Below are 14,314 nucleotides of genomic sequence, written 5' to 3'. Positions count from 1 at the left end.
AGATTCTCCTCTGCAAATGAAACAATTATAGTTACATGTTTGTGGTTTTTGTTATATCTTGATAAAATTTAAGCAGACATAACACTTGAATACAGCAGTGCGTACATAGGTTTTTACTGTGTGTGTTCTGTGTTGTATCTAGTACGCTAGTCCAGAGCAGGAAGAAGAAGGCAGAAAGCGCTATGAATCACAGAAAATTGAGAGATTGGAGACCAAAGCGAGGCTTGAGGAGGCAATGCCACCTCCACCAAATCCAGGTACTGTGCAGCTGTCTACTTGTTCAAACTTATACATCTGAATTTCAAACAAAGTCTGGAAAAAATCTACAATTTAATTTGATTATCTTCAATATTTAAATAGAAGAATATTGAAATATACTATTTCAAAAACACATTTTTAAAAAAATGTTTCTGGAAATGTTAGCCGTTCCTTGTGTCCTGTATCCATTCCTGTTTGCTGATATTCTTTCCTTTTTTCCCTGAGTCCATCCTCTTCTACTTTATCTCTTAATTGTCTTGTTTTTTTCCACCATTCGTACATTTTCTTTCTTTCCTTCTTTCCTTCTTCCAGCTAAGTTAATTATGAACTTTGGTATTGTGATATCAGCATAAAGTACTGAGAACTGTGGGAAGTTGTATTTAAAAAAGTATTGACTTGTTAGATATGAAAGGGGTATTAATCAAGTATTATATTACAACTTAGAAATACTATATAGTTCCTCTGCTGATATTCAGTAAATACAACATTTTTGATCAGTGTTTTCAATTATGGTAAGATAAAAAAAATGATATGAAAAACACTGTTCTGCTAATGTTTCTGTCACTTCCTTTCCCAAGTTACTTGTAATACTCTCCACTGCATCTGTATTGTGAAATAGATAAACATGAGAAAATATGGTGAACTGTTTATACTTTGTGATCCGTTTTTTTTATCTTTATTATTAGAAAAGAAAACAAAGATAAGAAAAATGAAGGGAAGGGGCACTGAAATATTCTTTTAAAGGTCTCAGTAACAGATGCTCTTTTAACAGTTTTATTCTTTATGTGTGCAATGCAAATTAATATTTTCTATTTGTGCGACTGATTTAAAATATTACACCATTCTCATTTTTGCTGAGCATAGAGGACACACCCAAAGGTAAGCAAACTATATACTATGTTTAACAGTATTGGTTAAAACAATTGTTTTTTTGTTTTTTTTTAACACTAAATAAATTATTATTATAAATATAATTTCATAAATTATGTTCATTATACATTTTAAGTATTCATACTGAACAAAAAAAAACAAACAAACAAAAAAAAACAGTATGTACAGCAAATATTTTAACATAACCTCTTAATATGGTGTTCTCATTAAGGAAATTCCTTAATTTTCAAATATTATAACCTCAGAAATTAAAGGTATACATAACCAAATAGAATGGATATCATAATTAACATTATTGGCTGTCCAGCCAGCATCAACAATAACTGTATGCTTTTTTTGTGAAAATAAAGGACTTTGGTAAAAGCCCAACAAGACACAGCATGAGATTTGGCAGGAGTCTCTGTCTTATAGCAGACTCACAGACCCCACACTCATACCACCACAATGCCTCAACGTTTTAACACTATTAAAATATTAAATCTAGTCATGAGCAGAGATGGCAAAAGTACTCACTTTCCGTACTTGAGTAAAGTACAGATACTTGTGTTAAAAAATACTCTGGTAAAAGTGGAAGTACTGATTAAACTTCTTTACTCAAGTAAAAGTAACAAAGTACAGGCTTGTAAATTTACTTAAAGTATAAAAGTAAAAGTAGAAACCACTTTTTTCATGCCGTTGCCTACATTTTAAATGGATGTCTGCCAATAGGACTAGATCTCCGTTGTGTTCATTTTCAATCATCTCGTCGTCCATACTACTATGCTAACGCCACCGCCACCAAGCTGCAATGATTTGCCGCGAATGAATACCGCCGAATCTGTCGATTCATCTTGTAGTGGTGCGTCAAATGCAACGTAGATTCTCATCCAATTAGACTGAATTTGGTATTGATGACGTGAAAAATAATAACGGTAACTCCATTGAAATGATTCAAAACTAAAGTAACGAGCCAATTTTTTAAAATGTAAGGAGTAGAAAGTACAGATATTTGTGTAAAAATGTAAGGAGTAGAAGTAAAAAGTTGCCATAAAAATAAGTAGTAAAGTAAAGTACAAATATCAGAAAAATCTACTTGAGTACAGTAATGAAGTATTTGTACTTCGTTACTTCCCATCTCTGGTCATGAGGTTGATTTACATTGGTAGTTTGAAGATGGCGAGTGTTTGGTATGTATAAAGAGCTTTGGACAGTATACTGCATTTCCTTATATTAATCACATGCTAATATTTTAGAAGGCATTCTTATAATTGTATTCATGCTTTAGAATCAATGGTGGTTTCAAAGGATGTGTTTAAAGTTGATATTAAGATTTCCATCCTTTATTTCCTTAGAACTTGTAGTTTAGTGTTGAAATCACACAAATCTCTCACACTTAAGGACAATCCAGAATAGTTTTTTTCTTCAAGTAAATAATAATTCTCTGAGAGTTCTCGCATATAAATTTTTTATCTTGACATAATGCCTCATTTTAAGCTATTTGTAAAAGTCTTTGGGAGTTACATTTTATCGTGTTTTTTATATTTGTTTGTAGATCAATAATTCAGTTTTTGAAAAGATTTATGTTTGTGTGTTCACACTGCAGAAAGGTACACAGTTGGCTTCAGCCAGTCTAGCCTGATCCATTTGGTGGGGCCTTCAGACTGCACTCTAGATGACTTCGTCTATGGGGGTGAGTTTACTTACTTCTCGTGTTGCTTTAACAGTTTGATCTGACTGACACTTTGCCAAAACAGCCCAATAAAAACTAAGCATTGCTTTACATGTCTGGAGCATTCAGAGACCTATGGTTTAATCCACCGTTGTAGCTCTGAATGGATCCTTTATGGAGAAAAAGGCAGCTGCCACAGATCCCCTCCACCTGGGCAGTGTACTGCCTCTACGACTGGTGAGGACCAGTAAAAGGTCCTCAGTTGAGATCAAAATCCTCACTTTACTAGTAAAATGCAACAAAAATGTCCTCAGTTTGCCGCAAGTTTAAGTACACACCCACACCCCTCCTAGGGCACAAACAAACAAGATCCCATGTACATAAATACCACTGCTGACAATCGAATAGCCCATTTCATAGTCTGCTCTGGCACAAGCTGAACTTCATGTAAATACCGTACTACATTATTTCCATTTCCATTTTTTTCCTTTGATGTTTAAATCATCTTCGTGTGCATTTAATTTTTCTTTGAGGAATTAAAGAGGTTGTTTAATATTTAATTCTTTTTCTTCTTCTGATGGAGTTTTTATATTCTTGACGGTCTTTTATAAAGATGGATATTTTTCTGTAGGCTTTTCTATTTGTTTGTACTAATACCTGCATTCTGAGCTGGTATCTCAAAAAAGCTTAAATAATGACGAAGACGTTTGATTCAGATTGTTGTCCTGTTGGACGGCAGTTATGATTTAGCCTCAGTTCTCTGAAAGATGTCTAAGACTATTCTGTACTCAACTCCAGGAAAGCTGGTCCCTTTGACCAGTCTTTCTGTCTCTCAGAGCCTAATGATATCACTGTAGTTGGTTATTGGGAGACTGGATTAAGGACTATGTGCACTGTTAGTTTACCATCACAAATAGCTTTTCTGTTTAAGTAAAGACTCATCTGGCCAGATCTTTCCTTTAACAATGGCTTTCTTCTTGAGTTTTTATACTGTACAAAGATTGCCATCTAGTCAACAGATTCTCCCACCTATTAGCCTTGGATCCCCAGCGGGTAGAAATTCTGTCATTGTCTTTTTATTGTTAAATAGCAGAATGAAAAGAGCTCTGTGAGATGTTTAAAGCTTGTGAGTCATTATGCTAGGATGCGTTGACAAACTGACTAAACTTAGGAGGCCCAGGTAGATTGTGAGACTGTCCAGGTAGTCAGCAGCATGGGAGCACACCAGAGGGCTGTACTCTCACTGTCTTTTTTTGTATTCTGTACAACTTCGACTTTCAGTACATAACAGATAGCTGTCATCGGCAAAAATAATTGGATCAGTTTGGTTGTATCAGCGATGCACAAGAAGCCGAGTACAGGAATTTGGTGAACCACTATGTATTCACGTGCACAGTGGGGGCACGTCACTAATCAGAGGCTTGTCTAGAACCACTGTAAAGCCTCCTTTCCACTGAAATTAGTGGATTAACTCGAGATTTTTAAACACAATCAGCATTTGGCTCATTTCCTATTCACAAAAAAAGCTTGGGCTAACCCCCCGCTGGCAGGCTGCGTGGCCTCTGTCCTCCCACTGCTGTGTGTGAAGCATCACACTGGGTTAGCGTTGAAGATGTCACCAGTGCGACAGCGAATGGGAAAGTAAACAATGGAGAGCAGCATGTAAGGAAGCCAAGGCGTAGTAAGTGGGCGTTAACGTTTCACTCTTATATTTCCGAATTCCTCCCACCAGTGCTACACCATGTTTATTGAATGTAAACTGAGTTGTTTCAGCTTGTTAGAACAGATACAAATGGCACGGTGTGTTGACGTCTGTACGTTGCGTTTAATGGTGTCGTTGGGATGGTAGATGCATTAGTGAGCTGTGCCCACTGCCACTAAAAGCCAATTGTTCCTGGGTTTAAACGGGTTTTTCAGCCAGTGGGAAAGGGTTATCAGACAGACCACTACAAAAAACCTTCCTCTCTAAAGGAACCTTTTTTTAACAGCTTGTTAAATAAACCCCTTTAAGGCTTTCAATAACATTCAAATGTATTTTTAAATGTATAAAGTGTTGAATGAAATAGGTCTAAACCTTAGAACATGGAGAACACAAGGGAATCAGACTTAATCAGAGGTGGGTAATCCCAGTCCAGAATGTAAAAACCCTGCCTTGTTTTCCTTCATCCTCTTCACATAATCAGGTTATTAACTACCAGTCTGTGTTGCAAAGTTGGATATTGAAATGGTTGGAATTATTCTTTATGCAGGGTTTTACTTTCTGGACCTGAATTACCCACCTCTAAAGGCATAGAGCAAAGCTTAGTTTTGACTTTACGAGTAAGACTTGACACTCAATCCGAATACAACAAAATGGAGCTCCTAGCTCCTGTTTCTTTACCTTTTTTGGGGTGAACAAAAAGAACACTTTCATGGATAGGATAGGAAGCATTAACTGTTGTGCTGATTTTGAACACCCTTCAGCATTTTGGACATTATTACAGATAGATAATCTTTGTCACATTGGGACTAAAGCCTTCCAAAAAATCAACTACAAAAAATATACAAGTCACTCCAATGTATTGACTGGCTTTGCAAAAAAAAAACAGATGTGAAGGTATGTAGGCATCTGTGAGGCAATTATGTAGTTTTATCCATTTCCACAAGGTACTCTGTACCTATACATCATGCAAAGAATTGTGGGTGAAAGCAAATATCAGGTAACGGAAGCACTTAAATTAATTAAGTGATATTTGATGTAATTCAATCGTTGTCTAACCAAATAAGCAATCCCCTGTTTCTCCTAATATATTTATATTAACTGCTTCATGTTAAGCAAGAAAATTAATGAGGTAAAAGATAAAATTTAGTTTGGTTACTGTTTGCCTTTCTCAACAGAGAAGCACATGAGAAAAGGGGAGAGAAGCACAGTGAAATGAATATAAAGATATGCTCACTGACGGAGCTGAAGTGCCTGAAAATAGAGTTTTCTTTTACATCACTAATGTTTTGGAAGAATCTTAACAATTAAAAATATTGTTTGTTTTTATGTAGTTTAATTGTAAACATTTGGCGTTGGTGGGCTTTATCTGTTCAGTTTATGTACGCTCCATTATGAGAATAGCTGGAACTGGGATGGAGGAAAATAAAGACAAAGGATGAAGGAAAAGGGGCATAGTAGTGTGTCGCAATGAGAAGAGAACAAGATTTTTTTTATTTAATTGTATTGTGCACTTTGCACTTTTTAATGCCTCAGGCTTGCATAAAATATCACAATAAGGCTCGGGGGAATCTTTTACTTTCTTGTAGGTTTCTGATGTCTCAGAATTGTTTATTAAATTAGGTTCAGGGTAGAGAGTATGAGGTTATCGCTATCTTCCCCCTGTCCCTTTGCATCTCCTCTTTATATAGAATTAACTTTATTTAGTGATATATGTCACTAATAACTGCATTTGTGGAGTAGATTGTGTAAAATCATTAAAACAGCATTCATTTTATCAATAGCTCCTCATTCTTGAAGGTCGCTGTGCCTCACTGCAGCTGTGATGGTGCGAGTAGCATATGGCAACAATAAAGGTGAAATATTGACTGCTTATGATTTATTTCTGGAACCCCTCTTAAAAAGTATTTCGCTACCATTTATTTGTTTTTAATTCCTAATAATTTTTAAAAAGATTAAAAACGTATTTTTTGCCAAGTGGGGGGCTTTTTCTCTGGTATTTTAGAATGCCATTTCTAGAAAACAATGATTGCTAACTACTTCAGGGAAGAGAAAGAACAGAACTGAAAAACAATGGAAAATGCAAACTTAACTTGCAAGATAATGTAAGAGAATAACATCAACATCCAACCACATTTGTTTGCAGACACCTGTGCATCCATCAAAAGAAATTCCCATGGTTTTATAACAGAAATTTTAAATCAGTTTTTCCCTAAAAACAAGGCAGATGGGTTCTTAAAGCTTAGGTATATTCTTTATGACTGGATGTTCCTTTCTTATCCTGGCATCTTTGTTGATGTCAGATATGTAAGAGGTCATGAAACAGTGAAGAGCAAGTAGAGAAGAAAGATGTTTATCGAGAGTAAGAGGAGCTGATAAGGACAGGAGACAGGATAGGGAAGAAAGAATGGAAAGAAGGATGAAGGAGAGAAGGATAAACATACTGTCATGGTTGCCTTTTTAATTTGGAGGACACACTTGTAAACATGTCCAATTAAAATCAAATATGGTAAAAGCAAACAGGTCATTTAAAACACACACTCGCTTGCACACGCTGTTGACCCATTCATGCCATTGCTCATTAGGCGATGTACCCTGTTGTTCACTGCTGCTGCTTTTGCTACTCTTATTTTGTTTACATAACCAAGTCAGGTCAGGCAGTCAGGGTGCTCGCTCTCTCTTTTCCTCTCTAAGCATGTCTTGCATCTCTCCACTCTGCGATTGTACTGTAACCGCAGCTTGAGCCAGAGGTTTGGACATAGTCACTAACACATAATAATCCAACCATTCTGATGCTTTGTTTTTTTTCCAGAATTGATTTATTTTTTGCACCTGTTTGTGCCAATGATAGTCATTATTAAAGATTTTTTATAATTACTAAAAAACATATTTTCTCTTTTAACTCTGAAAACCATAAAACAAGTGAAAAACTTTAATTAAAAATCAAGGTTCTCAGACACAAATTTCCTCCCTAAAGCTTTTAGCTAGTGATTATGTTTCATAAATGTTGGAACAGACTAACAAAATAATGTTTAATAATACCTATGATAGATTTTATGCTGATATATATCACATTATGTCATAAATGCTTCAACTAATCTAGAATGGTCTGTGGAAGGAAGGAATAAGGCTGACAATAAATGTGAAATGGTTTTGATCTGCAGACCCTGAGGCAGCTCTGCATTAAAAATAGACATGATTGTGTTAGTGGAAATCGCTGCACAGGCTTAGGAGCACATTACAATTTGTTGTTGCAGTCCACTAATGCAAAACAAACTTTTTTGTACAGCTGCATTCTAAGCTTTAGGTTTTTGAAAAATACTGAATAGTTTTATTTGAGAAATACTGAGAAATATTCCCTGTGTTTAAAATAATCAAAATGTTAATTTAAGGTTAAAAAGATCTGCATTTTTAGCAATAAAGGAATATTGATGCAATGTGTCCATGTTGTGCTACTGTTGATCTTTTATTTTTTTCCAGAAAATCTTTTGCTTTTCTCCAGCATCACTTTTCCATTTCTTTTAATATAATTCAGGTAATTTGGCTCTAAAAGTGTTGTCATTATTTCAGACCAAGGATTTGCATTATTTAACAAAAGGTAAAGAAAATGATCTTAATAGTTCACTGCTGCAACATTTCTCTTCTTTTGGATAAGAGCTGAAAAGTTTCCAAGCAACAATAGAAGCCCAGTTGCCTTCTCCTTAGGCACTTAGGATTATCATGTCCTGGATGACTGACAATCTTTACCAGTGTTTTCCTTAGCGGTGGTTATCGTTAGTGTATATGCTGCTTCTCAGAGTAGGGGAGCTCCTGTTGCATAATTGAAAATATTGACAAAATAAATCTGTGTCTACAGATAGCCATGATCTGCTTATGCATGCAGCATGTTTAAAAGGATACAAGAAAGTTTTTTACTCCATTCCTTCATATACCACTGGCACTTAGACCTTATACTGTAGCAAAGGTATACTGTAAAAGAGGAGGGTACAGAGTCTTGATGAGCTTATTAAGGCCTCTCGGTCTTTTAATCAGCTTAACTTTTAAGGAAGAGAGCGTTTACCTTCTGTCTCGTTTAAAGTACAATTATTTGCTTTGTAGAAAGTAATTGCTTTCTAAAACAAATCTGTACTTCACAAAATTATCAATAGTACAGTGACTAATAGATGATATCTCCCTTACAAGCTTAAGTTAACTATTAGATCACTAAAAACATTCTCAATCTTTATTTTTTATAGCCAGAAATCCAAATATGTAACTGTTTAAAAAAACGTTTTAAAGTGTACAGAATTCTAGGGTTAGCTGCCGAAGGTTTAATGATTTTTTGGTCTCTTTTAGTAGACATGGATGTGATAATTAGAACTCAGGTAAGCCTTGAAATATTCCAAATGAAGTAAAGATCAAAACATAGGACCCTCAGTATCTCAGACCATGCATTTTCTTCCCTTTTCTTTTTGGTCTTTGTTCATTCTTTACCTCTCCTTGTTATCTCTTCATTCCTTCTGCTCACTCTCTTCCTCCCTTTTTGTCGCTAACAAGCATGCTACCTGTTTCCATGGACACAGCTGCTGATTGCATGATGTGGACTAAAGCAACTAAGTACAGTTTGTTTCCAGCTGCGTTGTATAAAGTTTTTACCGACATATTTAGCACAGAGGTTGCGTTGCTAGTTGTTGAGATGGTAACAAGGGAAAATGTTATTTCACCCTGAAAACAGAACATGTTTTATTTGGAGTTATATCTGTACTTCTATGTTGTCGTTCATCAGAAAGTATGTAAACGTTTCAATGCCTAAGATGCAAGAAATATTATTCATCAAACATGTTTTTGACACTAAAACCGATGAGGGAAGAAGTACTTTTTCAAACCACTTTAAGAATTGAATTTCTACCTCATGTCTGGGTGAAAAAGTTATTTTAGTTCAGTTTACTTTACTGAAATATTTAGGCAATGCAATACAACCTTACAAACAAATATGTACTACATACATTTGGATCCATGTATTACACAGTTCAGGTTGTTTTACCCACTGGTAGAAAAATTCTATCAAAGAAATTAAATTTAAAAAAAATCTTCAGGTTTCACAGTTGTTGATTAAAGATCCTGTATTGATTCAGTAAATGTATCTATAAAGGTTGATTTACTGAACATCTAGTGGAAGGACAGAGACACAAATGCCATTGTTTTTGAGTTTGCAAATTACTGTTATGGAAGCCTGGACAAAAAGCAAACCTACTGGGAAATACAAGCTATAAATGTGCAGAATGCATCCAAATAAAATCCATTCTACATAAGGGCATAAAACAAAACTAAATTTTCAGTCTATGTCTCTACTGCATGTTCCAGACAGGCTGGTTGGCTTTAGCAACTTTAATGTGAAACAGTCAGCTTAGAGAACCTTTAATTAAATTAAGCAAAGACCCCACAATCCATTTTAAACGAGCTAAAGGGTGATTCTGTTTATTTGTGCTGAATGTTTGACATTGAATCAATGAAAGAGAGAAACCACCTAACTTAATTTCATCAAATTGATTTAACACATCCGTAGTGGATAGACAGAAACAACAGAGGCGTGAACAAATCCTTGCCCCAAAATGACATCCAGTACACTGATGTGTTTCAGCAAGTGTAAAAATGTAAGGATGGGGTTAGTCAACAAAAGGTTGTATTGGTCTGCAAGGGTAATGTATTGAAAAAGACAAAAAGATAAAAAAAAAAGATGTCATCTTATTTATAAAAAACACACTCAAAAAAAGAAAAACAACAAAAATAACAACAAAGAAACAGAAAAACATTCAGTCTATTTCAAAGTGCATTAACAGGTGTCCATGTTGAGTTGATTTGTTTGGTTCAGCTGGAAGAAAAATACCCCGAGGAAATTGACAAAGATATTATAATTTAGACCAGGACATCTGCTCTTTCATTTTAGCCAATAAAATGTGCTCTTGATTTAAATTTCATAACAAAAACAGTTTAAATCACTATATTGCTTACATTTAACTACTAAAACAGTATCTGTAAATGTCCTTTGCAATTAAAGAAGTATTTTTGAATTGGATTAAATACAATATCTTTATCCAGAATTCACCTAAAAGACTGCCACCCTAACTTTTCCAAGCTCACCATTGGATGCAAGGATTTTTTATTTCCACTTTTATGAAATCACGTATGCAGAAAAAAGTGTACATTATATGTTTTAGATGAAGTTACTGTATGTTAAGGCTCTTCACTGATTAAAGACTTGTTGAACCAGAGAAGATAGCAAAGCACTGTTGTTCAGTGTTAAAGGGTTTTTCCCCTCCAAGGAAACATGCTCAGCAGGAACTTGTAATCTTTTGTCCCACCATGAATAGAGCAGTATTCAACAATCATGGCTCATTACAGCATCCTGATTGCTTATGATGGAAGGAGCGAAAAAGGTGCAAGTTGCAGCCAGAAAGTAATATTTAGGGCAGTTCAGATGAATGTATATGTTTTTGCGATAAGTCAAATCTTTTTTAGTATAAATGTGAGATGCTGAAAGATAGTATAGCCCAGTTAGAGGAGATAACATTTTGGGGGTTTGAAAAGAGCCCAACTAAACAAAAGAACAATTGAAACTGACATCATCCTCCAAATGTATTGGTTACCTATATGAAGAAGGGAAAGTACAACTTTAAAGTATTAATAAACTAAGGAAAATCAAATAACAAAATATTATCTTTGGTTGTTGCAGGATTATAGCGGCCCTTGCTGCTAATATTTTGTACAGTCCTTTGTCTATAGGGCAGTGAGTCTAGTCTTTTCCTATAATATTTAAAAAGGTTCAACCATGCAGATATAAGAATCCTCTTCGATTGACTGAGAATGTATGGTGTGAGAGGAGAATGTATCCCTGTGAAAGGAGAATGTATGCGTGTAAGAGGAGTATGTATGCATGTAAGAGGAGTACATGTATGTATGCATGTAAGAGGAGAATGGAAGCATGTGAGAGGAGAAAATATGCTTGTGAGAGAGAGTGTTTGTGTATAAGGAGAATGCATAGGCATGAAAGGAGAATGGATTTTTGTGAGAGAAAAAATATCGCTTTATGAAAGATAAAATATATGTATATGACTGTGTCAGTATGATTTATGGCTTGTATTGTCCCTCAGTGTTTTAGACAATTTACATGACATTGTGCTCTTAAGAAAAGGAATTTAGGACATTTAGATGAGGCCCTCAGCACCACAGTTCATTCATATTTAGCAGTTTGCATTAAGTACTTTGCATTAAATATTTTTCAATATTCACTCTACTTTTTAAGATCCACTCCTTAGATCCTTTAGCAGTGTTGATGCCAAAATGCTTAAAAAGCACACAGTTCCCACTATAGCTTCAGTTGGGTTTAGCAAACTTTACAAATTTAACTTTATCATTGTTGGCCTGCCCAAAAACAGTGGGTTGATACCATAATACAGTGATACTGTAGCCTATAGTGGTCATTATGTTAAATACATTATATTACTTTTTGCTTTATTCTCATTTTCTTTGGAATTTATTTTCTTCCTAACAATTCTACTCCAGCCCCGAGTTAACGGTTGGTTATTTCTACATTTTCAATGAAAAATGTATTACTACAAAGAAAAAAAAAAAGTTGTTTTCTTTCTACACATTTTACCCCTGGTACCAATCAATATGGAATACGCTGTATTTTTATAGAGTTCAGAGTTATTAAGAAGACTAATCATGCCATAATAAGCCACATGCAGATTAATAATCTGCCTGCTGTTTGCTGATGTTGACCTGGAAGAGGAATACGTTGGATCAAATGTAGTGTATAGGAGTTTCTAAGAAAATGTGGGTGGGATAGGGTGCATGGCAATACCGTTAACGGGAGCAGTTTCCATAGAAACAGCTCATTAGGAGGCAGTTTGAGCTGTTTGATACCGTCCATGATTAAAGGACTTGCTGGGGAGGGAATGAGCATGACGGAAAGAGATGGAAATCATCAATAAAGATTGACAGAGAGCAAAAACAGGAGAATGAGAAGAGAAACTAAAGCTTAGGGAGTGATGAAATAAAGTCAAATGGCTTTGCTAAAGGTGTTCCTTCTCATGTAGAGTGCTCTGCATCTTAGGGAGTACTAAATTAAAAGGCTTGAAGTCAGAATACATAGTTGAAGGGCAGCGAGAGCCACCTTGAATGCCTCTTTCATCATTGCCAATGGATGAAACCTCTCTCAAAGGTTGCGGAAAATCGCAACAAGGCATCTAATCACAGAGGTATTCTGCCTTGTGGCAAACTGGGCTCCACTGGGGACTTGGTTGCAAATGTCCCCTTTTTTTCCCCACTTAGAGTGAGCTGTCTTCCCTCTTCACACACCCTACCACTATGCCTTTCCTTCGCCTTTTTGTGTTCCCACCCTGCAGCAAACAGAGAGTCATGAGTGCCATGTCATCCAGTGAATGTGTAACGTCAGGCCCAGGGCTGTCTTGGCCAGGCTGTCCTCGTTTGCAGTCTCACATTGAGGATTACTTCAACCTTCCACCCTGACTGTACAAGGAGAATGTTTTTGTAGGAGTTGCATTAAAGCTTACGCCTAAGGTAGTGATTAACTACGACAAGCTTCTGTTGTCCTCAGTTACAGTGGGGTTCTTGATTTGGTCTTTTCAAGTGTTTTAGTGAAATATTTTAAATGTAAGTATGTGTTGATATGTATTTGTAGGATCTATGTGTAGCAGATTGACTGGATCTGTTAAAAGAAATAGAAATAGCGAAAATATGGAAACAGTTATGGTGATGGCCATAACAAGCTTCAGATATATATATTGCTGCTGCAGCTTTTTAACATCCTAATGATCAGCTCTCACAGTTAATTATCAAACCTCATTTAAAGAGTGTCGTTTCACATGTGAAAGTTAAAAAGTATTAAAATAGGTTTTTTGAGCTTAACATTGTTAGTACGATTACAATCTTGAAACCTAACAAACTCATGCTGACTTGTACATCTCTTCAATGTGAGGCAATCCTTTGATTTACCGTCACTATCTTGTCGAGATCCCAAACCCTGTCTGTCAAATGTTTCACGCACAGACATGACCGCTCCGTACTTTGAAAATCCTTTTGGTCAGAAACCCCCAATTTTCACAACAAATACATGGGAAAAGACTGACGTTTGAAAAGATTCTGTGCAACGGACTCAATCAGGAATAAATGCAATTTGGACGCTTACAGAAAACAAGAATCATAAAGCCATGTTGAACTGTGGTGTCATCATTTTTGAATGAAAAGTTAGATTTTTTAATTTCTAGTTCTATGTTTGGATACCATGTCAGCATGTAGTTCTACGTTGAAAGACATTAAAATGCCTCTAATTGGTTTAAACCCAAAGCTGATGGTGGATGTCAAAGTAATAGCATGTTTAAATCTTAATCAGCTCAGTGGGCCCACATTTATGGTAAACCCAAGCAGTACATTTTGTTTGTACTCCCACACACTTGGCTGTCTTAAATGAAGCCACACGGTGCAGATGGTATAAACCTTTGGGGGCAGAATCAGCCTCCAGAAAGCGTCCTCAATGATTTTCTGTAACATGAAAGATACATAATGCAGCTCAGAAGGAACAACTGGGGCAGGGGTGTGTGGTGGAGGGTCTGACTGTCTGTAAATGAATGCACTCACAAACCCACACGTCACACATTCTCACAGACTGTCTCTGAGATGAGTAGCAGATGTCATCCTCTTGTTTTTTCTCATCCCCATCCCACTCCATACAATGTGTCCCACTTTATGTGAGAAATCATCAAACAACTATTTCCTTCACACATGTCATTGTGAGTGTGGATGTTTGAACTCTTCTG

At 35.9% G+C, this 14,314-nt stretch overlaps 1 protein-coding gene across 4 annotated transcripts in view; it reads left to right on the top strand.

The window, feature by feature from the left end:
- The window catches only part of acot7 (acyl-CoA thioesterase 7), a 69,009-nt gene that overhangs the window by 26,057 nt on the left and 28,638 nt on the right, over positions 1–14,314 (top strand). For 2 of the 4 annotated variants that reach the window (XM_038303546.1, XM_038303543.1), the window contains exons 5-7: positions 143–257; positions 1,123–1,137; positions 2,732–2,818. In XM_038303546.1, the coding sequence (XP_038159474.1) occupies positions 143–257; positions 1,123–1,137; positions 2,732–2,818 (217 nt within the window). The remainder of the gene's footprint in view (positions 1–142; positions 258–1,122; positions 1,138–2,731; positions 2,819–14,314) is intronic. The other 2 variants (XM_038303547.1, XM_038303545.1) reach the window with 1 other exon arrangement.

This window comes from Cyprinodon tularosa, unplaced genomic scaffold (genome assembly GCF_016077235.1).
Source record: "Cyprinodon tularosa strain WSP-4 unplaced genomic scaffold, ASM1607723v1 ctg513, whole genome shotgun sequence".
In the NCBI taxonomy this organism is placed as follows: domain Eukaryota; kingdom Metazoa; phylum Chordata; class Actinopteri; order Cyprinodontiformes; family Cyprinodontidae; genus Cyprinodon; species Cyprinodon tularosa.
Note: the sequence above shows the minus strand (reverse complement) of the source record. Positions and strands in the feature narration are given on the sequence as shown.